Below are 26,049 nucleotides of genomic sequence, written 5' to 3' on the forward strand. Positions count from 1 at the left end.
TGACCTTAGGAGAAGAATGGATGAACACAGTCAGAATTTTAACAAAGAGTTGGAAAATATAAAGATAACCAAAAAGAGATGAATAATAAAATTAATTAAAAATACACACACAAAAAAATCAACAGAATATTAGATGGTACCAAAGAAATGAATCAGTGAACTGAAGACAGGTTAGGGGAAATCACTCAAGCCAGACGGAGAAAAGAAAAAAAGGAATTTTAAAATAAGGATAGTTGAAGAGACTGCTGAGACAACATTGGGACAACATCAAGCAAAGTAACATTAGCATTATAGGGATTGCAGAAGAATAGAGAGAAAAAGGGGCAGAGAACTTATTTGAAGAAATAAATAAATTAGAAAATTTCCTAATCTGGGAAAGGAAACAGAAATCCAGGTCCACGAAGCACAGAGAGCTCCAAACAAGATGAACACTAAGAGGTTCACATTAAAACACATTATAATTAAAATGTCAAAACTTAAAGAAAGAATTTTAAAAGCAACAAGAGAAAAGCAACTAGTTATATACAAGGGAACTACCATAGAGCTATCAGCTGACTTTTCAGCAGAAGTTTTACAGTCCAGAAGGTAGTGGCATGACATATTCAAAATAATGAAAGGAAAAAAAAATCTATGACCAAGAATACTTTATCCACCAAGGATAGTTTTCAGATTTGAAGGAGAGGTGAAGAGTTTTACAGACAAGCAAAAGCTAAAAGAGTTCAGTACCATTAAACTGGCTTTAAAAGAAATGACAAAGAGACTTCTCTAAGTGGAAAAGAGAAGGCCACAACTAGAACTAAGAAAAATCACAAAAGTAAAGTCTTATTGGTAAAGATAAACATATAGTAAAGACAGCAGATCAACCACTTATGAAGCTATCAGAAAGGTTAAAAGACAAAAGTAGTAAAATCCTCTATATCCACAATAAGTAGTTAAGAGATACACAAAACAAAAATATGCAAAATAAGATTTCAAAGAAATTAAGTGGGGGGGGATGAGTAAAAATGCAAGGTTCTTCAAATTCATTTGAACTCAAGAGATCATTAACTTGTTATATATGAACCTCATGGTAACTACAAAACAAAAACTTATAATATATACACACAATAAAGGAGAAAGGAATCCAAGAATAACACTAAATATAGTCATCAAATAACAAGGGAAGAGAACAAAAGAAGAATAAAGAAAAAAACAGCTACAAAAATAATCAGAAAACAATTAACAAAATTGCAATAAGTAGATAACTATCAATAATTATTTTAAAAGTTAATAGACTAAATGTTGCAGTCAAAAACCCACTTCACAGAGTGGCTGAATGGATTAGAAAAAAATAAGACTCATATATATGCTGCTTACAAAAGACTTTTCAGAAATAAAGACACTCACAAACTGAAAGTGACAAAATGAAATGAGGAAATGAAAGTAAGCAAATGAAAACGAAAAGAAAGGTGAGGTAGCAATATTTATATGAGACAAAATAGACTTTAAAACAAAGACTGTAATAAGACACAAAGAAGGAAATTACATAATGATAAAGGGATCAATCCAATGAGAAGATATAACAACTTTAAATATATACGCACCTAACATAGAAGCACCTAAATACATAAAGCAAATATTAACAGAAATAGAGAAATTAACAGTAACTCAATAATAGTGACAGACCTTAACAACCCACTTACATCAATAGATCATTCAAACAGAAAATCACTAAGGAAAACTGGCCTTAGATGACACATTAGACCAGATAAACTTAATAGATACATAGAGAACATTCCATCCAAAAGCAGCAGAATACACCTTCTTTTCAAGTACACATGGAACATTCTCCAGAATAGATCACATGCTAGACCACAAAACATGTCTCACTAAACGTAAGAAGATTCAAATTATATCAAACAGCTTTTCTGGCCACAATGTCATGAGATCAGAAATCAACAAGAAAAAAAATGCAAAACCACAAACACGTGGAGGCTAAACAATATGCTACTAAAAAACAAATTGATCACTGAGAAAATAAAAGAGGCAACCAAAAACTACCTGGACATAAAAAGGAAAAACAATGATCCAAAATCCATGGAATACCACAAAAGTAACTTTAAGAGGGAAGTTTATAGTGATAAAATCCTACTTCAGGAAACAAGGAAAATCTCAAAAACAATCTAATCTACACATAAAGGAAGTAGAAAAAGAAGAATAAGCATAACTCAAAGTTAGTAGAAAGGAAAAAATTAATAAAGATCAGAGCAGAAATAAATGAAACAAGATAAACAAAATTGGGACAAACCTTTAGCCAGATTCAGCAAGAAAAAAAGAGAGTGGGCCTAATTAAATAAAATAAATAGAAATAAAAGAGAAGATGCAACCAACACCACAGAAATACAAGAGGTCATAGGAAATTACTATGAACAATTATATGCCCATAAAATGGACAACCTAGAAGAAATCAATAAATTCTCAAAAAGTTCAATCTACCAACTCTGAATCAGGAAGAAATATAAAATATGAACTGACCAATTACCAATAATGAAATTGAATCAGTAATTAAAACAAAGAAACAAATAAAAGTCCAGGATCAGACAGTTTCATGGGTGAAGTTTACAAAACATTTAAAGAAGAGTTAACACCTATCTTTCCCAAACTATTCCAAAAAACTGTAGAGGAAGGAACACTTCCAAACTCATTCTATGAGGTCAGTCTTACCCTGACACAAAAACTAGGCAAAGACACCACACACACAAAAAAGGGAACTACAGGACAGTATCACTGATTAAAAATGATGTAAAAATTCTCAACAAAATAATAGCAAACCAAAATCAATACAGTAAAAGGATCATATACCATGATCAAGTGGGATTTAATCCATGGATATAAGGATGGCTCAATATCCACAAATCAATCAATGTGATACACCACATTAACAAACTGAAGAATAAAAATCATATGATCATCTCAATAGATGCAGAAAAAGCTTTTCACAAAATTCAACATCCATTTGTAAAAATCTCAACAAACTGGGTATAAAGGGAACATACCTCAACATAAAAAAGACCATATACACCCCACAACTGACATCATATTCAATGGTGAAAAGCTAAAAGCATTTACTATAAGATCAGAAATAATACATGGATACCCACTGTTGTCACTATTATTCAACATAGTATTGGAAGTTCTAGCAAGAGCAATTAGACAAGAAAAAGAAGTAAATGTAATCCAAATTATAAAGGAAGAAGTTGCAAATGATATGATACTGTGTATAGAAAATCCTAAAGACACCACCAAAAACTATTAGAACTAATATAGGAATTCAGTAAAGTTACAGGATAGAAAATTAATATACAGAAATCTGCTGTTTGTATACACTAACAATAAACAATCAGAAAGAGAAATTAAGAAAACAATCCCATTTACAATTGCATCAAAAAAGAATAAAATACCTAAGAGTATATCTAACCAAGGTGGTAAAAGAACTGTCCCCTGAAAACTATAAGACTGATGAATGAAATTGAAGATGACACACACAAAAAAAATTGTAAAGATAATATTGTGCTCATAGGTTGGAAGAATTAATATTATTAAAATGATCAGACTACCAAAGGCAATCTACAAATTCAGTCTTTATCAAAGAATCAATGGCATATTTCGTAGAATTAGAACAAGTAATTCTAAAATTTGTATGGAAACACAAAAGACCCAGAATAGCCAAAAAATCTTGAGAAAGAAGAAGAAAGCTGAGGGCATCATGCTGCCTGATTTCAAACTATATTACAAAGCTGTAATAATCAAAACAGTCTTGTACTGGCACAAAAATGACACATATAGATCAAGGAAACAGAATAGAGAACACAAGACCTCATACTTACATGATCAAGTAATCTACAATGAAGGAAGGAAGACTATATAATGGGGAAAAGATAGACTCTTCAATAAATGATGTTGGGAAAATTGAACAGCTAAATACAAAAGAATCAATCTAGATTACTTTCTCACATCATATACAAAAATAAACTCAAAATGATTTAAAGATTCAAATGTAAGACCTGAAACTATAAAACTCCTAGAAGAGAACATAGGCAGTACATTCTTTGACATCAGCCTTAACAATATTTTTTTGGATGTCTCCTCAGGCAACAGAAATAAAAGCAAAAATAAACAAATGGAACTACCCCAAATTAAAAAACTTTTGTATAGTGAAGGAAACTATCAACAAAGCAAAAAGGAAGCTTACTGATGGGAGAAGATATTTGCAAATATATGTCTGATAAGGGGTTTATATCCTAAACATATAAAGGACTCATACAGCTCAATATCGATAAACAAACAACCCAACTAAAAAATAGGCGGGGGACCCAAAAAGGCATTTTTCCAAAGAAGACAAACAGATGTCCAACAGACACATAAAAAGATGCTCAACATCACTTATAATCAGGAAAATGCAAATCAAAACTACAATGAGATACCACCTCACACCTGTCAGAATGGCTATCATCAAAAAGATAACAAATAACAAGTGTTGACCAGGTTGTGAAGAAAAGGGAATCCACATGAAATGTTGTTGGGAATATAAATTGGTGCAGCTACCATAGAAAACATTATGGAGGGTCCCCCCAAAATTAAAAATATAATTACCATTTGATCCAGTAATTTCACTTCTGGGTATTCACTTGGAGAAAACAAAAACACTAATTCAAAAAGATATATTCACACTAATGTTCATTGCCACATTATTTGCAATAGCTAAGATATGGAAGCAACCTAAGTGTCCATCAACAGATGAATGGATAAAGAAGATCTGGTATGTATATACAATGGAATATTACTCAGCCACAAAAGAGAATGAAATCTTGCCACTTGTCACAACATGAATGGATCTAGAGGGTTTATGCTAAGTGAAATAAATCAGACAGAGAAAGACAAATACCTCATGATCTCACTTATATGTGGAGTCTAAAAAGCAAAACAAAGAAAACAAAATAAAAACAGACTTATAGATACAGAGAGCATATGGGTAGTTGCCAGAGGAAGGCAGGGTGGGAGGTAGGGAGCAAAAGAGTTTCAGGTGATTAAGAGGTATAAACCTCCAGTTATATAATAAATAAGTCACAGGGATGTGATATACAGCATAAGTAATATGGTCAATAATACTGTAATAACTTTCCATGGGACAAATGGACTAGACTAATCATGGTGATCATTTCATAATGTATACATATATCAAATCATTATACAGTACAACTGAAACTAATTTAATATTGTACGTGAACTATATTTCAATTAAAAAAAAAGAATAAAATACACCATGATCAAGTGGTATTTATTTGAGCAAAAGAATGTTGGTTCAATATTAGGGAATCCATTCATATAATATACCACATAATAGATTTAAGAAGAAAAAAATAATATACTTGTCTCTATATATGCTGAAAAAGCCTATAACAATATTCAACACTTTTTCAGATTTCTATTCAAAACACAAAATTATAAAACAATAAATAATTTCTTAACATAATAACATATATAGACTTTATTTTTAAGGCCAGCATCTTAATTGAGATGCTAATGGCATTTTAAGTAAGCTTAAGAAAAAGACAAGAATGTCCACTGTTTCCACTATTATTTAACATTATAATAGAGTATAATCTAATGCAATTGGACAAGAGAAATCACAAATTATATGAATTTGTAAAGTAAAAATATCTCTAGAAAATACCAGAGAATCAATGAACAATAAAATGAATTTAAATAATGAACTTAATAAGGTATCAAGATATATAAAAAATATCAATAGCTTTCATAGACACAAACAATAACTAACTAGATGGCATAATGATAAAGAAAGTCTCATTTGTAGTAGCAACAAAGATGATTAAATACATAGGAATAAACTTGACAAAAATGTGCAAAACCTACGAGAGGAAACACTCCTGAAAGACACAGAACTATGGTTGAACAAAAGGTAAGACATCCCTGTTATTGGATAGGACAACTCAACATCATAAATATGTCAGTTTAACACAATCCCAATAAAAATATCAACCAACTTTTTTATGGAGCTAGACAAGGTGATGCTAAAGTGTATAAGGAAAAACAAACATATAGGAATAGCAGGAGCATACTAAGAAATAAAAACTACAAAGGTGGATTACTGCTGCAAGATATTAAACCATACTATAAGTCTCCATCTCTAAAACAGGGTGGTACTGCCACGAGGATTTTGTGTATAGACTAATAGAATAGAATAGAAAGTCCTGAGCTAGATCTAAATAAAGATGGATATAATGAGGGCTGCATCTTAAAACATGGAAACAAAGATGAGCTTCTTAATAAATGTTGCTGGCATAACTGGCAAGCCATGTAGAAAGAAGATAAAGTTAGATCCATATCTCATGCCACACACAAGAATAAACTCCACACTGATCATGAAACTAAATGTAAAAGAAAAATTATATGTAAACAAATATATAATAGAAAATAATTTAATAAATTAGTGTGGAAAAATATGGTGAATTCCTCTTTAAACTCAGTGTAGGAAAAAGATTTCTAATGCTGACTCAAAATCTGGAGGCAAGAAAAGAAATAATTCATCAATTTGACTATATAAATTTTTTTAATGGCATGGTAAAATAAAGTTAAAGAAAAACTGTCAAATTAGAAGAAAACATTTGCAGCATATATCACAGATAAAAGACTAATATCCATAATACATAAAGAACCCATAAAATTTGAGAGGTAAAGGACCAAAACTGTGATAGAAAAATGGGAAAGATATATGAACAGACAATTCACAAAACTGATATAAATGGTCTTAAACATATGAAAAAGTGTCAAATCTCTCATAATTTAAGAAACACAAATTACCCTTGTAATATAATTTCTCACCTACCTGATTGGCTAAAATTGAAAAGTCTCACAACACATTCTGTTGGTGAGGCTGAGGGAACTCTCACACATTTCCATGGGAATGCAAACTGCTACAACTCCTTTGGAAGGGAATTTGACAATATCTAAAAAGTGTACATATGCACACTGACTACAGTGTACATATGCACTGACTTTTTGGATCCAGGAATTCCATTCTAAGACTTCACCTTGAACAGATACCAATAACATTGTGAAAATTCATGTGCACATGCAGAGCAGCATTGTTTACAATTGCAAAATATTGGAATCAACCAAAATGCTCAAATATAGATGTGTTGAATCACTATGATATATCCATATAATTAAGTACTATGCAGCAATGAAAAAGCATGAAGGACCTTTCTATGAGCTGACATGGAATGATTTCTAGGATATGTTGTAAAATAAAGTAAAATACAAAAGAATACTACCTTTCATATGACAAAATGTGGCAAATAAGAAAATACAAATGTATCTTCTCATTGTGCAATAAGAAAAACTAGAAGTATAAACCTGGAATGAATGAGATGGGTTACCCCCAGAAGGTGAGTGAGACTAGGATAGAAATGATGAGAATATGGGGGGTGAAGTGTGAGGAGACTGAAATTCTATGAGTGTGCCTTCTTTTAAAATGCCCTCTTGATATAATCATAATTAAAATCAACAAATGTCAGATTCAATTATTTATTTTAATCACAAAATTATTACCTAGCATAATGTTTGCTATTTCTTAGGTTTCAGATTCCTGAACTAATATAGGCATATTTCAGTTTATTGTACTTTGCAAATACTGTGTTTCTTTTAAAAATTGAAGATAATGTGGCAACCCTACATCAAGCAAGTCTGTGCCATTTTTACAACAGCATTTGCTCAATTCGTGTTTGTGTTGCTCAATTACCAAAATCACATTTTGGTAATTCTCTCAATATTTCAAAAATTGTCATTATTATTAAATTTGTTATGGTGATCTGTGATCAGTGATCTTTGGTGTCACTGTCACAAGCCTCTGAAGGTTCAGGTGATGGTTAGCATTTTTTAAGCAATAAAGTATTTAATTAAGGTATGTACATTGCTTTTCTAGACATAATACTATTTAACACTTAATAGACTATAATATGCTGTAAACATAACCTATATTTGTACTTGGAAACCAAAAACTTTGTGACTTGTTTAATTGCAATATTCACTTGAGGACCTGGATCCAAAAGATCCAACAGACCATACGGTTTTGATTGACAACAGACAGATGGCTTTGGAGGTCAAATAAAGTCCATCCATTTGTTTAAAAATTGGCTAAAATATAGGTCACATGTCCAGGATCAGAGCTAATGACAAAGGAAAGCAGATGCTTGATGAAGTTACAAGACGAAATATGTTAACTCTGGATCAGATCTTACATGTAATAAAAGGCCATGAAAACCAAACTATTTTTACTATCTTTGATAATATCCTGTTTTAATCTTGTGATTCTATGGAGTTTCATTCTGGGAAATGAGACATTTATTTTTATGTTGCTAGAATTGTGGCATTTACATTTATATTTTATTATCATTTAAATTCTTAATCCAGGAAGCAGCCTAAATGCCTATTTACAAACGAATAGATAAAGAAGATGTGGTACATATATACAATGGAATATAACTCAGCCATAAAAAGGAACAAAATTAGGTCATTTGTAGAGACGTGGATGGACCTAAAGACTGTCATACGGAGTGAAGTAAGCCAGAAAGAGAAAAACAAATATCGTATATTAATGTATATATGCACAATATACAAGAATGGTTCAGATGAACCAGTTTGCAAGGTAGAAATAGAGACACAGATGTAGAGAAAAAATGTATGGAAACCAAGGGGGGAAAGTGGCAGCAGGGGAGTGGTGGTGTGATGAATTGGGAGATTGGGATTGACATATATACACTAATATGTATAAAGTGGATAACTAATAAGAACCTGCTGTATAAAAAAATTAATTAAATAAAATTCAAAAAATAAATAAATAAATTCTTAATCCAAATTGTCTATATAATAACAAAATACCTGGTAATTGTTTTAAACTCACAGAAAATAGTTAAAATGAAAATAAGCAGAGGTTGCTGGATCTTATTGCTAATTATATATGCTCTTAGACTTTTAAAAAATACTAATATATACCTAAAACTACTTTCTCCATGCTGAATGGGATAAGAGAACGTCCAAACCTAGGAAAAATCATAAATTCAAAGAGAAATATGAATGGAAAACAATGGGACCAGAAGAAGTAGTGATAATATCTTTGCTGTGTTAACACAGAGATTTTTATTTTAAGTGAACATAAATTAAGGAAAATCTATACCAAATCTATGGCAACATATCCAAATCTGAATCACCAGTTCACGTGGCTGATTATTTCTAAGATGGACACAGATAATAGATTCATGAGGGGGACTCACGTAGGCCAAGTTAGGAGGAAAAGACCACTAACCTTGCTTTTGCGAGTCTCAGACATAGGCTGACATCATTCATGTCATGTTAAAAATGAATAGCAAATGTTACAAGGTACCCAGGCAACAGGTTTATATTTCATGAAAGCACAGACTCAGCCACAGAATATATCTATCGGCCCTCTAGTCTAATAATCAACTAGGTAAAGCTACCACTTAGATGATCTGTTTTCTGAGGAACTGTGAATGCTAGAGTTCTTTGTCTTACATCCTTAATTCTTCCATCCTTTTTACATAGCTAGAAGGCAATGTAACTCTAAGAATTTTAATGTTTCTTTCCCTCTAGGTTATATTTTTCTTCCTACCATCCAATTACAGGCAATCATCAACTATTTTTCTCTCTTCTTGTAATTTACACCATCTTTGACCTTGTAAATAATGTAATACTGTAAAATAGAGCCTCTAGCAACCCAGAAAACAGCCACCAAGGAAGTTAATGTATACCTAAGCCAGTTTAAAATGAGAGAGTAAGCCAAAATGGCTATCAAGTAGGCAACCCATGTCTAATAGTCAGTACTTGTCTACATTTATTTTATTTTCACTTCTGAGTTATCTAATTTTGACAACTGATTAGAAACAGTAAATTATGTGGTCTGATATTTTTTTATCTTCTAAATTTATTTATTTATTTATTTTTTGTCTGTGTTGGGTCTTTGTTGCTGTGTGAGAGCTTTCTCTAGTTGCAGCAAGTGGGGGCTACTCTTCAGTGCAGTGCCTGAGCTTCTCATTGCGGCAGTTTCTCTTGTTGCAGAGCATGGGCTGTAGGCATGTGGGCTACAGTAGTTGTGGCGTGTGGGCTCAGTAGTTGTGGCTCGTGGGCTCTAGAGTGCAGGCTCAGTAGTTGAGTCACATGGGCTTAGTTGCTCTGTGGCATGTGGGATCTTCCCAGGCAAGGGCTCGAACCTGTGACCCCTGCATTGGCAGATGGATTCTTAACCACTACATGACCAGGGAAGCCCCCATAGTCTGATATTTTGAAGAAACAGATAGACTCGAGCAGATCTGGCAACAACAAACATGCTTGATGCTGAAAGGGGCAAAGACTGGTACAGATCTGCATACCAAACCCTCACACCAGCAAGTCTATGGCACAAACTAAATACCATTTTTTAACTGATGTATACAGTAAAATCATAAGATCTGAAAATTGGGAAGGATCCTAGCAATCTAGTCATGTCTCCTTCCCACTGTAGGAATTTCTCCTACATTATCCTACAGTGATGATCTGATCACTGTGTGAATGCAAGGACTACATCATTGCCTTACAAGGAAGCCCATTCCCTTTTAAAAAAAACATTTTTTAGAAAGCTCATTCTTGAAAAGTCAAGAACTCCTTCCCTGTAACTTCTATTTATTTATTTTAATTCATTTATTCAACCGGTACTTATAAAGTAATTACTCTATTTAATAGACACTATTTTCATAAAGATAAAACACATCTGCCCTTTATCCATGTAGAGAGACAAACCCATGAACAAGAATTAAAAATAAAGCAACAGAGTAAGTGGCCAACATGGGGGAGTAGGGAGACCCTGAGCTCACCTCCTCCTACAGGCACATCCAAAATTACAACTATATACAGAGAAACTATTGATGAGAAAGACTGGAAGACTAGCAGAAAAGATCTTCTACAACTAAAACTATAATGAAGGAACCACAATGAGATGAGTAGATGGGTGGAAACACAGTATAGTTGAGACTCACACCCCTAGTAGGTGACCCACAAACAGGAGGATAATTACAATTGCAGAGGTTCTCCATAAGGCGTGAGGGGTCTCAGTCCCACATCATGTTCCCTAGCCTAGAGGTCCTGCAGTGGAAAGAAGAGCACCCAGAATGTTTGGCTTTGAAGGCCATGGGGGCTTATTTTGGGGAGAGCCAGAGGACTGTGGAAATATAAACTCCACTCTTAAAGAGCACACAAAATCTCACACACTCTGGAACCTAGGGCAGAAGCAGTTATTTGAAAGGAGCCTGGGTTAGACACATTTGCTTACCCTGGAGAGCCTCCTGTAGAGACAGGAGGTAACTGGGACTCGTCCTGGAGACATAGACACTGGTTGCAATCACTTTAGGGAGCTCATTCTGCCATGAGGACACTGGTGCTGGCAAAGGACATTTTGGAATCCTCCCTCTAGCTTATTAGCACTGGGACCCAGGCCCACCCACCAGCCTGTAGGCACCAGTACTAAGATGCCTCAGGCCAAGCAGCTAATCAGGCAGGGACACAGCCCCAACCACCAGCAGCACTGCTGCATTAAGACTCTCTGAGCCCATAGCCACTGTGGGACAGGTCCTACCCACCAGACGGCTGACACACTAGTGCAACCATACTAGCCTGAGGCCACACCCCCCATGCCTCACAGCCAGAAATAGGGAGCCAGCGCCACCCACTAGTAGACCAAGATCAACTCTGAAAAACTCAGCATCCTGAAGCCAGAGACCCTGGGACACAGCTCTGCCCACCAGTGGGCAGGCACCAGCCCTAGGACCCACTGAGCCCTGGCACCACCCATTAGTGGGCCAGTACACCAATGCCAGATACCCAGGGCCCTGCAGCCAGGGACTCTGGGACCAAGCTCCACCCACCAGTGGGCCCACACTAGCCTCAAGAACTGGCTTCAACCACCAGTGGGTGGACACCAGCCCAAGGACAAATGTGACCCTGCAGCTTGTGATGTCATGATGCAGCTCACCCACCAGCAGACCAATGCCAGCACTGAGACACCTTGGGCACCTCAGCCAGCCACCCCAGGAACCTGCTCCACCCACCAGAAGGTTGATGCCAGTTTTGGACCCCCCAGAACCCCAGCCAACTGTGTCAGGAACAGGTCCTGTCCAGCAGTGAGAAAACTCCAGCTCTGGGACCCTTAGGGCCCTGTAGCCAGAGACCCCAGAACCTGGCTTCACCCACCAGTGAACTAGCACTAGCCACTGGACCCCCAGGGACCAGGCCCCACCTACCAGCAGGCTGACACCAGCTTTGGGAAACCCCAGACACTGCATCCAGCCACATCAGGAACTGACCCCACCCACTAGCAGGACAACACTATATCCAAGATTATTGGTCCCACAACCACCCACCCCGGAACCCAGCTCCACATACCAGTAGGCCAGCACTAGCCCTGGAACCACCTAGGGCTTTGCAAACAGCCACATCATTACCAGGCCCTGCCCACCTGCAGAAGGCAGTTTTCCCAAAAGGCAGGACCTAGCAACCAAACTGGACAGACCACCTACAGTAGTCAGCCTGCAAAAGCAGAAGGATGCATACAGCTCAATAGGGGGCACATCTAACAATATATAGAACTGGTGATCAGAGAGTAGTGTGCTGCTGGGACAGATAGGACATCTCCTACAAAAAGCAACTTCTCCAAGGTCAGGAAACATAGCCAACCTACCAAATACATAGAAATAAAAATAACAAATTAGGAAAACAGAGGTAACAGAGGAATATATTCCAAATGAAAGAACAATAGAAAAAACAACAAAGTGAAGTGGAGATATGCAACCTCCCCAGTAAAGCTTAAAGGTAATGATCATAAAGATTCTCAGACAACTCAGGAGAAGATTGGATGAACAGAGTAAGAAGGCAGAAGATTTTTAGCAAAGAGTTAGAAAATATAAAGAAGAACCAAACAGAGATGAAGAATACAGTAACTGAAATAAAAAAAACACACTAGAAGAAATCAACAGTAATTAGAAGAATGGATTCGGTAGCTGGGTGACAGAGTAGTGAAATTCACTGAAACTGAGCAGAAAAAAGAATAAAAAGAAATGAGGACAGTTAAAGAGACCTCTGGGACAACATCAAGCATACTAACATTCACATTTTAAGGTCCCAGAAGAAGAGAGAAAGGGGCAGAGAACTTACTTGAAGAAATAAGGGCTGAAAATATTCCTAACCTGGAAAAGGAAACAGACATCCAGGTCCAGGAAACACAGAGAGTTCCAAACAAGATGAACCAAAATAGGTTCACACAAAGGCACATTAAAATAACAATGTCAAAAATTAAACATAAAGAGAAAATATTAAAATAAGCAAGGGAAAGGAAACTAGTTACCTAAAAGAGACTTCCCATAAGGCTATCAGCTGACTTTTTGGCAGAAACTATACAAGCCACAGGGAGTGGCATGATAAATTAAAGTGATGAAGGAGAAAACTCTACAACCAAGAATACTCTACCCAGCAAGACTGTCATTCAGATTTGATGAAGAGATGAAAAGTTTTAAAGACAGGCAAAAACTAAAAGAGTTAAACACCACCAAAACAGCTTTACAAGAAATGTTAAAGGGACTTCCCCAAGTGAAAAAGACAACTAGATATATAAAAATTGAGAAAGAAAAAATCTCATTGGTAAAGGAAAATACATAATGAAGGTAGTAAATCAACCACATATAAAGCTAGTTGGGAGGTTTAAAGACCAAAGTAGTAAAATCATCTAAACCACCATAAGTAGTTAAGGGATATTTTTTAAAAGTTGTAAAATATGAAACATTAAATGTGGGGTAGGAGATGCAGGACTGTTAGAATGCATTTGAACTTAAGAAATGAACAACCCCAAATAATCACATATACATATAGAGATTTCTATACATAAACCTCATAGTAACCACAAACCAAAAACCTATAATAGATACACACTCAATAAAAGAGAAAGGAATCCAAAGATAACACTAATGATAGTTATCAGATCACAAAGGAAGAGAACAAAAGAAGAATAAAGGAGCAAAAACCAACCACAAAATGATCAGAAAACAATTAACAAAATGGCACTAAGTAGATAAATATTAATAATTACTTTGAAAGTTAATGGACTGAATGCTCCAATCAAAAATCCACTCCACATAGAGTCACTGAATGGATAAAAAAACAAGACCCATATATATGCTGTCTACAAAAGACTCACTTCAGAAATAAAGACAACTGCAAACTGAAAGTGAGGTGTTGGTAAAAGTTATTCCATGCAAATGAAAATGAAAAGAAAGATGAGGTATCAATATTTATATGAGACAAAATAGACTTTAAAACAAAGACTGTAATAAGAGACAAAAAAGGACATTACATAATGATAAAAGGATCAATCCACAAAGATATAACAATTGTAAATATATATGTACTCAACATAGGAACAACTAAATACATAGAGCCAATATTAACAGACATAAAGAAAGAAATTGACAGTAACACAGTAATAGTGAGAGACTTTAACATCCCATTTAAATCAATGAATAGATCATGCAGACAGAAAATCAAAGAGCGGCCTTAAATGATGCATTATACCGAATGGACTTACTAGTCATATATAGAACATTCTATCCAAAAGCTGATGAATATACATTCTTTTCAAGTGTACATTGAACTATATTCAGGATAGATCCCGTGCTAGACCACAAAGCAAGTTTCTGTAAATCTAAGAAAAGTGAAATCATTTTAAGCATCATTTCCAACCACAACACTTTGAGACTAGAAATTAATTACAAGAAAAAAAACTGCAAAAACACAAACTCATGGAAGCTAAACAGTATGCTACTAAACAAAATTTTAAAATCAAATAGAAAAAAATCAAATTTGAAATAAAAAAAATCAGAAGATTAATGGAAATGAAAAGACAAGGATGCAAAATTCTATGGGTAGCAGAAAAGGCAGTGCTAAGGGGGACTTTAGAGTGATACAAGCTTACCTCTGGAAACAAGAAAAATCTCAAATAAACAACCTAACCTGATACCTAAAGGAACCAGAAAAAGAAGAACAAACAAAACACAAAGTCATCAGAAGGAAAAAAATTATAAAGATCAGAGAGGATATAAATTAAATGGAGACTAAAAATAAATAAATAAATAAAAAGGTCAAGGAAACCAAAAGCTTGTTCTTTGAAAAGATAAAGGATCATAAAAGATTACTAAGAAAAACTCTATACCAATAAAATGGACAACCAAGAAGAAATGGACAAATTCGTAGAAATGTACACTTTCCCGAGATTGTACCAAGAAGACATAGAAAATACAAATAGATCAAATACCAGTAATAAAATTGAATCCATTAAAACAAACAAATAAACTACCAACAAACAAAAGTCCAGGACCAAACAGCTTCACAGGTGAATTCTAGCAAACGTTTAGAGAAGAGTTAACATTTATCCTTCTCAAACTACTCCAAAAAATTGCAGAGGAAATAATGCTTTCAAACCCATTGCAATCTGTATCAAAATCCCAATGGCATGCATTTTTCACAGAACTAGAGCAAATGATCCTAAAATTTATATGGAACCACAAAAGGCCTCTAATAGCCAAAGCAATCTTGAGAAAAAAGAACAAAGTTGGAGGTATCACACTCCCAATTTCAAACTATACTACAAAGCTACAGTAATTAAAACAGTATGTTGCTGGCACAAAAACAGGCACATAGATTAATGGAACAGAATAGAGAACCCGGAAATGAACCCACACTTATATGGCCAATTAACCTACAACAAAGGAAGCAGGAATATACAATGGGGAAAAGACAGCCTCTTCAATAAATGTGGTTGGGAAAACTGGACAGCTACAAGCAAAAGAATCAAACTGGACTACTCTCTCACACTATGCACAAAATTAACTCAAAATAGATTAAAGACTTAAATGTAAGACCTGAAACCATAAAACTCTAGAAACAGGCATTATGTTCTTTGGTTCTGTTTTTTTTTTTAATTAAAAAAAAATTCAGGTAGTATGCTCTTTGACATTGGCCTTAGTAATACTTTTATTGGATATGTTTCCTCAGACAAGGGAAACAAAAGCAAAAACAAACAAATGGGATTCATCAAACTAAAAAGTTTTGTACAGCGAAGGAATCTATGAACAAAACAAAAAGGTCATCTACTGAATGGGAGAAGATATTGCAAACAGTATATCTGATAATGGTTTAATATCCAAAAAAATATTAAAAACTCCTAGAACTCAACATCAAAAAACATACAACCCAACTAAAAAATGGGAGAGGATCTGAACAGACATTTTTCCAAAGAAGACATACATTTGGTCAAAAGGCCTGTGAAAAGATGCTCAACATCATTAATCATAAGGGAAATGCAAATCAAAACCACAATGAAATATCACCTCACACCTGTCAGAATGGTATTATCAAAAAGACAACAAATAACCAGTGCTGGTGAGGATGTAGAGAAAAGGGAACCCTGGTGCACTATTCGTGGGAATGTAAATAAGTGCAGCCACTATGGAATACATTAGGGAGAGGCCTCAAAAAATTACAAATAGAAATACAATATTATCCAGCACTTCTACTCCTGGGTATTTATTCAAAGAAAATGAAAACACTAATTAGAAAAGATATATGCACCCCTATGTTTATTGCAGCATTATTTATAATAGCCAAGATATGGAAGCAACCTAAATGCCCATCAGTAGAAGAATGAATAAAGAAGATGTGGTCTATGTATACAATGGAATATTACTCAACAATATAAATAATGAAATCTTGCCATTTGCGACAACATGGATGGACCTAGAGGGTATTATGCTCAGTAAAATAAGTCAGACAAGGAAAGACAAATACTGTATGATTTCAATTGTATATGGAATCTAAAAAACAAAACAATAAATAAACATAACAAAACAGAAGTAGAAATATAGAGAGAACAAATAGATGGTTGCCAGAGGGAGGTGGGTGGGGAAAGGAAAGAAATAGCTGAAAGAAAATAGAAGTACAAACTTCCAGTTGCAAAACAAATGAGTCACAGGTATGAAATACACAGTGTGGGGAATATAGTCAATAATTATGTAATATCTTTGTATGGTGACAGATCTTAACTAGACTTATTATGGTGATTATTTTGAAATATATAGCAATATTGAATCACTATATTATGTAACTATAAGATAAATAAATACAATGTGATAAATGTAATTAATACTGCTGTATGTCATACATGGAAGTTAAGAGGGTAAATCCTAAGTGTTCTCAGTACAAGAAAAAATACTTTTTTTTCTATTTCTTTAATTTTGTATCTATATGAGATGATAGATGTTCATTAAACTTAAATTCCATAATGTATGTATGTCAAATCATTATGCTATACAACTTAAGCTTATATAGTGCTATATGTCAATTATCTCAATAAAACTGGAAGAAAAATTCAATTGACAAGAAAAGATGACTTTAATAAATAAAACACCAATTGCCTTTTCTTTGTTACTGTCTCCCTTTCTTTATTCCCAAGTTTCAGTATACTTACCTGAATCACACCTCCCAAGAAGGAAACAGCTGCAGCAACACCAATCCTTTGCATCTCAAAGTCAGATAAGCCCAGCACACTTGTGTTACTCTGTGTGGTAAGGTTCTGACTGTTCAGAGGGACAAGCCGTTCCACTGCATTAGCTGATATTAAGGATGTCAAGGCAAAGGTGCCTAAAGCGGGTGGGGGGGGATCTTCTGTTAGTAACAGACTCAATAAACATTATTGGATTCCACCATTAAAGTTGAATCCATGTTGTAAAACCAAAACAGATCTATTAGAAGCACTCTCCTCTGCACCCCCACTATTCCACCCTTCACTCCATGGAATAAACAAAAACTCACCTTTTTATATACAAATTTCTTCCACATACAGCCATGCCATCTACTTGCTATTCCCTCCTAGGCCATACATTTTCCTACCTCTCTGCAGACCTACATAGAGAATGTCCTCAAAACAGGGATTAAGATCATGGTGTGGATTTGAATCCAGCTCCTCCATTTATCACTATCACGATTTAGAGCACATTACTTTGAGTCTAAATCACCTCAAGCATAAAATGCAGGTAATAATGCCTATGTTTTAGAGTTTGAGGAGAATATAAATGAGATGATAAATATGAAGACCTCAATAGGCTCAGTGGAAAATATGACTCTTTGCTGAATCTGGGGCTCATTGACTGAAATTCTTGCTCCTCCAATCTACTTATGAAAACATCCTTGTCTTTCCTGGTCTGGCTCAAATTCCATATTCAACATAGATCCATCCCAGATTCCCCAGTCCAGGTTAAATATTTCTATTCCCTGTGCTCTCATAACAGAGTACACCTTTATTATAGTATAACAACAACATACTGTGGCCCATAAAATGATGAAACATACCATTTCTGTCTACTGTAACTAGATAAGTTTCAAAGGTATATCCCAGGAATTGTCCTGGCCTCACACAAATGCAGGACCATTTTCAGTGTGTTCCCCTCTTCCTGCCAAGAGTTCTGATGCTCTTATCTTGGCACAGCATGTCTGAGAATGTAGCCACACCAGCAGGGAAATGCCATTTCCCAAAGAGAGGGTTCAGCAATTTTGGATTAAAGAAACAAATTGCAGCATGGTAAAAACATTCCCCCAACCCTTTACCTAAAGACCTTACTTTGCCCCAGGTCATAAATGACACTGCGTGAAAAAGGGCCTGTCACAAGATATAGACATCTCAACAAATGGTATGCAGCCTCATAGGGCAAGAGAGCCAAGTCAGACAGAAACAAAGTCTCAATGGAAAACTGACGCAGAAAATCCTTTGGTTTTAAAGGATAAGTGAGGCAGTATGTGCTGTGATTCAGAATAGTATGGTGATTGTAGCCTCCAATAAACCTCACCTTAAATCTCAGTACCGCCATCTCGATATCTTTATCTAAAGACAGAAAGCATTCCTCACCCAAGGGGGTTGTGATGAGACTTAAATGAAATAATGTACTATACCACATATCTCAATATATTGCATGTAGCTGACACCTATAAAAAGTAATTCTTAATAAGATTAAAACCAGAATGCTCTGTTATAGTCTGTTATTCAATGTTCACTGTTCCGTTGAATTGATGGTATATAAATACATAGAGCAAATTGCATAAAGTTCTCTTAGGGAGCTAAGTCATTCTCAATAAATCATCAAGTCATGATCACTGTTCTCATCATAAAGTACTAAATTAAGAACACATCAAGGACCAAATATATATAATGATTAGAGACAAGATTCTGACATCAAGGATTGGCAATGCCAAATAAGGAATATTTGCCATAGGATCTGCCCTTGCCTTATTTTTTCAAGGTATGCTACAACAGAATTTCTCAGTCTTATATTCCTGAAAGTAAAGAAGTGTGTATTTTGGGCTTTAAATCTAGAACATAGAGCAAAATGATTTGTACAAAAGCCACTGAACAAATGACTAGAGAACTGAGAACAAAAATGATCTAGAGTTAATTTTTGAGTAGGCCTAGCTTTCCTAAGATTTGAAAGAAGATAAGAAGGAATTGAATGGTAAGAGAGAACAGCCATCAAAAATGTTTTGTTGAGAAAAGAAAAGTGAGTCTCACCTGTGTGTGAGTCACATCCCAAGATCTTCTCTAGAGAGAGACATTGCCAGAAATGGCTATGGGGTTACTTACTGTGTCAACATGGTTATGGGAGTATTGCCTCTTTTCAAAGGATGACACTTTGCTGTTTCTGAGATAGTTGAGAACAATCAAGGATGTTGAGGCTGCTGGTGACTATACGATGATGTTGTGAATGACATTTTACCTTCTCTATCTTATTGGTCTTGCTTTGTCTTTATCTTCTCCCTACTACTCCTCTGCTCTTTCCTTCAATTTCTCAATGTTTCATTCTGATTAGGCTTTAAACCTACTAGTGGTACCCTTAAATACCACTAAACCCATCTAGTAGCTTAAGAGTGGGTGGCAAGACCTAATAGGAAGTGAATTGGGGCCTCAGAATTGGACAGGGCTAAGTTCAAATTCCTGGTCAAGGTACCTAACCTCTCTCAGCTTGCTTATTTGTAAGATGATGATAAAATATCTAGCTACAAAATCTGGGTAGAGATTAAGTGATATTTCATATATAAAAACATCTGTCACAATTCCTACCACATTTGGTAAATAATTGTTTGCTTATTTTCTTTTCTTCTACAGAGCATTCTATTGTCTCCCTAATCTTTTCTCTAAATTAATGAACATATTTTTCTCTTTAAATTTTTTTTCTCTAATTTAGAAGATAATTATATCCTACAAATTGTCACATATGGGTTATCTTCAACAATTTTGTTTCCACTGGACTGATATCCAAGTTTCTGCTCTTTTCCTTTTTAGTCTAAGATATGTTCTTTGCAAGTCACAAGAAGCAATCAATGATTTATTCCTTTTTAAAATATATATGTACTTTAAATTAAAATAAGAAAATTGTGCTGTTAAAAATACAGCACATTTGGTGTCTTTATATTCTAGCTTTTGGATTATTTGCTTTTAAAGATACCTCAAGCATTATTTATTATTGCATTTAGTAATTCATTATTGCATTCTGATTACCTGAGTTGGAGGGAAAATCCCAGATAATGTGATTTTTCTTTATGAAAGCAACATCAATCTCTTAATAGTAAAATGGAAGTAGGCATTCCCACACATATATATATATACACCAAAATATATATATATACACCACACACATATATATATATATATATATATATATATATGTGTGTGGTGTATATATATATATTTTGGTGTATATATATATATGTGTGAATACACCACACATATATATATAAATATACACCAAAATAAAGTACAATAATATTATTTAAAAGAAAAATATGTTCTCTATGCTAAATGTTTGCAGAAAATTTAGGTTGGTTCCTATAATTAAGATCATAGGAAGTTCAAAAATAATTAGTTTGTATATTTCTCCTGATATATATATTATATTTAATATTATTAAATTTGTTAAATATAGAGCCTTATACAAGTGGTAATGTGTATATATAGAAATATAATACCATGAGGAAAAAGGATCATTTCTTCTTTACTGATTCTAAAGAATTCTAAATCTGTTGGGATAAAAAGAGAAATGAGGAGATCCAGCTGGCTCTGTCTTTTGGAGAAGTGCTTATGCAGAAATAAAATGCCTTAAGCATTTATTGTGCTATACAGTATCTATAGTAAAGCCTGTAAATTATATGTATTTTGAAATGTATATTATTTACCTAGTAGACTACGAGATTCCTATAGCTGTTAATAATATTTGTTAAATCCAAAGTTTTATATAAATGGCAATTTCAAAACCATGTCACCAGTAAAATGTTTATGATTCCTTAGGAAATAAAGTGGGTTATGTAAATACATACTTAGGTATATCAAGTTAAGTATTTTTGACTTCTTAAAGTAATTATGGTCTATTGGGAATTTTTTTTTTACCTTTTCTTTTATTCTTTAACAGAGGAGATGTTTTGAGTTCAGCTCTAAAAATAATCTGCTTTTTCTTGCTAATGACATATTTAAGTGTTTTGAAGAATGAAAATAAATTTCCTAGGAAATTAGGGAGCAGGAAATTTTGAATATAATAGGCTTCAAGAACCTGTAATTCATTATTGTGTTTTTCTCCCTTTACATCAACACAAAAGGAAACTGCATTCTTGAGCAGCTGGTTGTAAAGAGAAGAGCTTGGGCTTCAGATTTGACCACACCTGGCTTGTAATCCATGCACCTACAACTTAATCTGTGCTCTCACAGAAAACTTTATGAAATTAAGAGGTATTTTTAACCTAAATATGCAAATAATGATGTCTATTTAAAATAATTGTATTAAGATAAAATAGCACACTTAACGCTCTTAATAAAGCATCTAATAAATAGTACGCCTAAGGTTCTCAAACTTAAGTACATATATACACATACATGTGTAGATAGATAGATGCGTTATTTTAAAAAAACTGGAGATTGTGTGAAAATGCTGATTCTGATTGAATAGATCTGAAGTGGGAACAAGATTTTGCATTTCTAGCAAGATTCCACATAAAATTGATCCTGCTGGTTCGTGGACCATACATTAGGTAGCAGTGTTGTAAATGTCTGATAATTGTTGATCCTATCCTCCATGACAAAGTGGATTATATAAGAAGCCAAATTTACATAAATAAGACATTATTTTATAGGTTAATTTCTGCATGAGAAAATGCATGTAACAATGTGGTAGGCAGAATTATGGCCTTCCAAATGCATCCACATCCTGTAAATATCTTATGTTACATGGCAAAGGGTAATTAATGTTGCAGATGGAATTAAGGTTGCTAATAAACTGACCTTCAGATAAGGAGATTATCCTGGATTGTCTAGGTGTACCCAGTGTAATCACAAGTGTCCTTTAAACATGGAGGATGGAAGCAAAAGATCATAATCAGAAAGAGATTTCCCTGCTGACTCTGAAAATGAAGCATTTGAGCCAAGAATTCAGGAAGCCTTTAGAAGCTGGAAAAGTTAAGAAAACCAAATTGTTCTCTAGAACCTCCAGAAAGAAATGCAGCTCTACTGACATCTCAATTTTAGCCCTGTGGGCCTCATTTCAAACTTCTGATTTCTAAAACTATGGGATAATAAATTTTTCTTGTAGGAAATAAAGTTTTCTTCAATAACACAAACTGACCACTGAAGAAAGAGACACAAAATGGTATTGCTTGCTTACAGACAGATATCTTGCATAAACAAAATGGATAAAAATGCCTCTATGGATATTTCCTCTTGAGTACTTTTATTATTATTACCATAATATTTAAGATTAAGGTATCATTTTTGTAATGATAGCAGCTTTTATTATTTTTTATGTAGCAAGTAATAAATTAGACACTTGTACATCAATTATGTTATCAATATAATCATGATTTTTTTTTGACATTTTACTATCAAGAAAGCAGCAAATAGACCTTTAAAACTTTGCCCAATCTCATGCAGATAGCAAACACCAAATGTGACACACACCCAGGTCTATCTAACTTCCAAGCCATTGTTTTTAACCAGGCTGCTCTATTATCAGATTACTTGTTCACATTTTATTTGGTAATGAAATGCTAGGCAATGTAAGAGATATACTAATTAGAGGGCATTGTGGAACCTAGCTTGGAAGAAACTTAAAAGATTGTTTAATCTAAATATTAATTACATGGAAAATAATTTTCAATATTTGAGTAACTAAATTTTATAGTCTTTTCCTCAGAGTGTTTATTTTCATTTCATTGTAAATTCAGAACATTTATCCTTCTCTTACAGTCTTTTTACAACTCAAAAATGAACAGAATCTTTAACAATAACCTTGGTTACATAGTAATATAGCAATAAATCCCAGTATGTGTTGAGGCACAGAAAGTTAAATGTCTTGCTATATTTGCTGATATTATTTGCTGATAATATTTGCCCTAATATTTTCAGTAGTAAAGTAAGAATTACATTGGAAATGTAATCAGTAACAAATGATCACTTCTGAGTCCCCTTCATTAGTAATATGAGAAGCATAAGCATAGACAGAAATTATTACCTGTGGCAACATGACGTCCCATTCCAAATATGGCATAAATGATGGCAGGAAACAGAGACCCATACAAACCAAACACGGGGTGCACAGATGAGAGAACAGCAAAGGCCAACCCTGTGAAGAAGAACCAGGGTAAATAGGACCATCTTATAACCCCAAGATACAGTCCATTACAAAGTAGAATGGATATTGGTTTATTTAGTGATGAAAGGAATTATGATTTAATTATTCTACTTGCTCAGTGAAAGACTAGCATCATTGTCCTAAATAACAGAAAATTCACTCATTAGCTCATATTTACATTTCAATTCTAAAACCATTCTTTTCGGCCTACTACTTTTTACTTGATTACAGAGATGGCTACAAGAAGACATTAGCTCAGAGTGTCTTCCTGGTAAAAGTGAGAATCATTTTCACATGTTCATTCTATTCACACAATAGCATCTGTGAGATAGGCAGAACTAGTAGCAATACCACTGACAAATAAGAAGCTTGACATGAAATGTAATTAAGGCTGGGGCAAAAAGGATGCACACATTCGAAGGTGCCTGGTTGGCTGGCTAGCTGGCTGGCCTAAGATTGTGTATGCCAGTGTTGGGCCAGTGTGTGAATCCATGAATGTCTCATAACTGGACCCCAGTCTGTATTCAGGTACAATTTCTTAGAGTGAAAAAAACTCAACTTTGCTTATTCAAAGAATAAGTAAGGTGTACCTTAAAACTGTTAATTTTTGTTCTCCTTAGATACTACTGCCTGCACAGTTTGTTTGTCACAGGCACATAGAAAATTTTCCTAGACATGTCTAAATTACCACTAGCCATTTAAACATGACCAAAGTGTGCATGCGTATAAACTGATTAAAGTGATCTTGTTTGCCGCTGATCCTTGGCATTAAACAGGTAGTTCTGAGGCAGGAGATAGATGGGCTCCAGGATAGAGATTTACAACTTGCCTGCCTGTTTACATTCCCTGGGGAGAGGAAAAGATGGGCTTCAGGCTGGACACTTACAACTAGCCTCCTGTTTATATTTCCTGAGACAGGACATAGGTGGGCTCCAGGTTAGATATTTACAACCAGCCTCCTGTTCGCACTTTGAAATAGAAATAACAACAGAACAGGTTAAATAGCTAGGCTTTGTCTCCTGAGGACACTCTAAGATAACAGTCACGGCAGGAACAGAGAGGGGCTAAACCCTGTCTGAGTAAAGATCAAGAGGTCATGCATTTCCCATCCTTGGGGCAAGGGAGACACTGCACATGCGCAGAAAGGCTCTAAAAGGAGGGGGCACCACCCCATAACATGTGACTCTAAGGCCACTCCTGGGCTGAAATCCATTTTGGAAAAAAGTTAGGCATGCATATTGGGAAGCGTCCTATGGCAGGTCAGGTGTAGAAGAAGAAACCAGATAATTGACCAAAGGTAAACAAAGACCCTGAAGAACTGCCCTATATAAGTGACTTAACCACCTCTTTACCACTTTCCTCATTAGGGAGGATGCCCACACCCTTTCTCTCTGGGTGTGCGTTTCTGCCTCGCTTCTATCTTAACTAAACAATTTCTTTGTGTTCTATCCCACTTGTTGTGCTATGTCTCTAATAATAAACTTTGTACCTGTTTTTACAGTTTTTGCCTCCATGAGAAATACATTTTTAACCGGGGGCGAGAACCAAGGAAAAATAACTTCTAGCCTCTAGCCCTTGATGGTCTGGTGGCTAAAGTTCCTGGTTTTCATCCAGGCTACCCAGGTTCAATTCCTGGGCAGGGAATTAAGCCACCACTCACTGCTGCCTCTCCAAGATCAGTTCAGCTAGGTGCTGATAATCCATTCAAGTTTACACAGTTTAATAATAGCCATTTGATTGAGCATAATGGACTTGACAAGCTACAAAAAGATTTGAGGAAGGAGCTGGCATTAGAACCTAGATTACCTGAACATTAGGCCAGTTAATTATTCACACTATGGAGCCTGGCAATCTGGTTCCCATATCAGTACTTTTTACTGTTTAACTTTTACTATTTTAAAGTTAAGTTTAATCTCTTTAAAATAAATAAACTCTAGTTTTACATCAAATATTTTGTTTCAAGAAGTACAAGATATTTCAGTTACAATTAAAATGCATGAAAGATCTACCAATAACCAGTCCCTTCTTCAGTGTTAAAAACCTGATTGGGTTGCTTGTTTGCTGACAATGTATTCCTAAAAGTCTGGTGAAGACAAATAAAACGTTGTTATAGAAGAATTAGTGGCAGAGGCTGCTCTAGAATTTCACACAGGCAGGATGAGAGGCAGCAATCTTGCTGTTGAGAAAGGTCGTGTGAAAGTGCAGGTCTCCAAGCCAGGTTAGCATTGTAAAGCTAAAC

The 26,049-nt window shown here is 34.8% G+C and overlaps 1 protein-coding gene across 1 annotated transcript in view; it reads right to left on the reverse strand.

Moving 5' to 3' along the window:
• Positions 1-26,049, reverse strand: part of SLC26A7 (solute carrier family 26 member 7) — a 181,502-nt gene that overhangs the window by 116,544 nt on the left and 38,909 nt on the right. Inside the window, exons 2-3 of the mRNA XM_024760415.1 lie at positions 23,691-23,801; positions 17,618-17,790 (exon numbers count right to left, since the gene is read on the reverse strand). Coding sequence (XP_024616183.1) covers positions 17,618-17,790; positions 23,691-23,801 — 284 coding nt within the window. The remainder of the gene's footprint in view (positions 1-17,617; positions 17,791-23,690; positions 23,802-26,049) is intronic.

Source organism: Neophocaena asiaeorientalis, unplaced genomic scaffold (assembly GCF_003031525.2).
Source record: "Neophocaena asiaeorientalis asiaeorientalis breed wild unplaced genomic scaffold, Neophocaena_asiaeorientalis_V1.1 scaffold320, whole genome shotgun sequence".
NCBI lineage: Eukaryota > Metazoa > Chordata > Mammalia > Artiodactyla > Phocoenidae > Neophocaena > Neophocaena asiaeorientalis.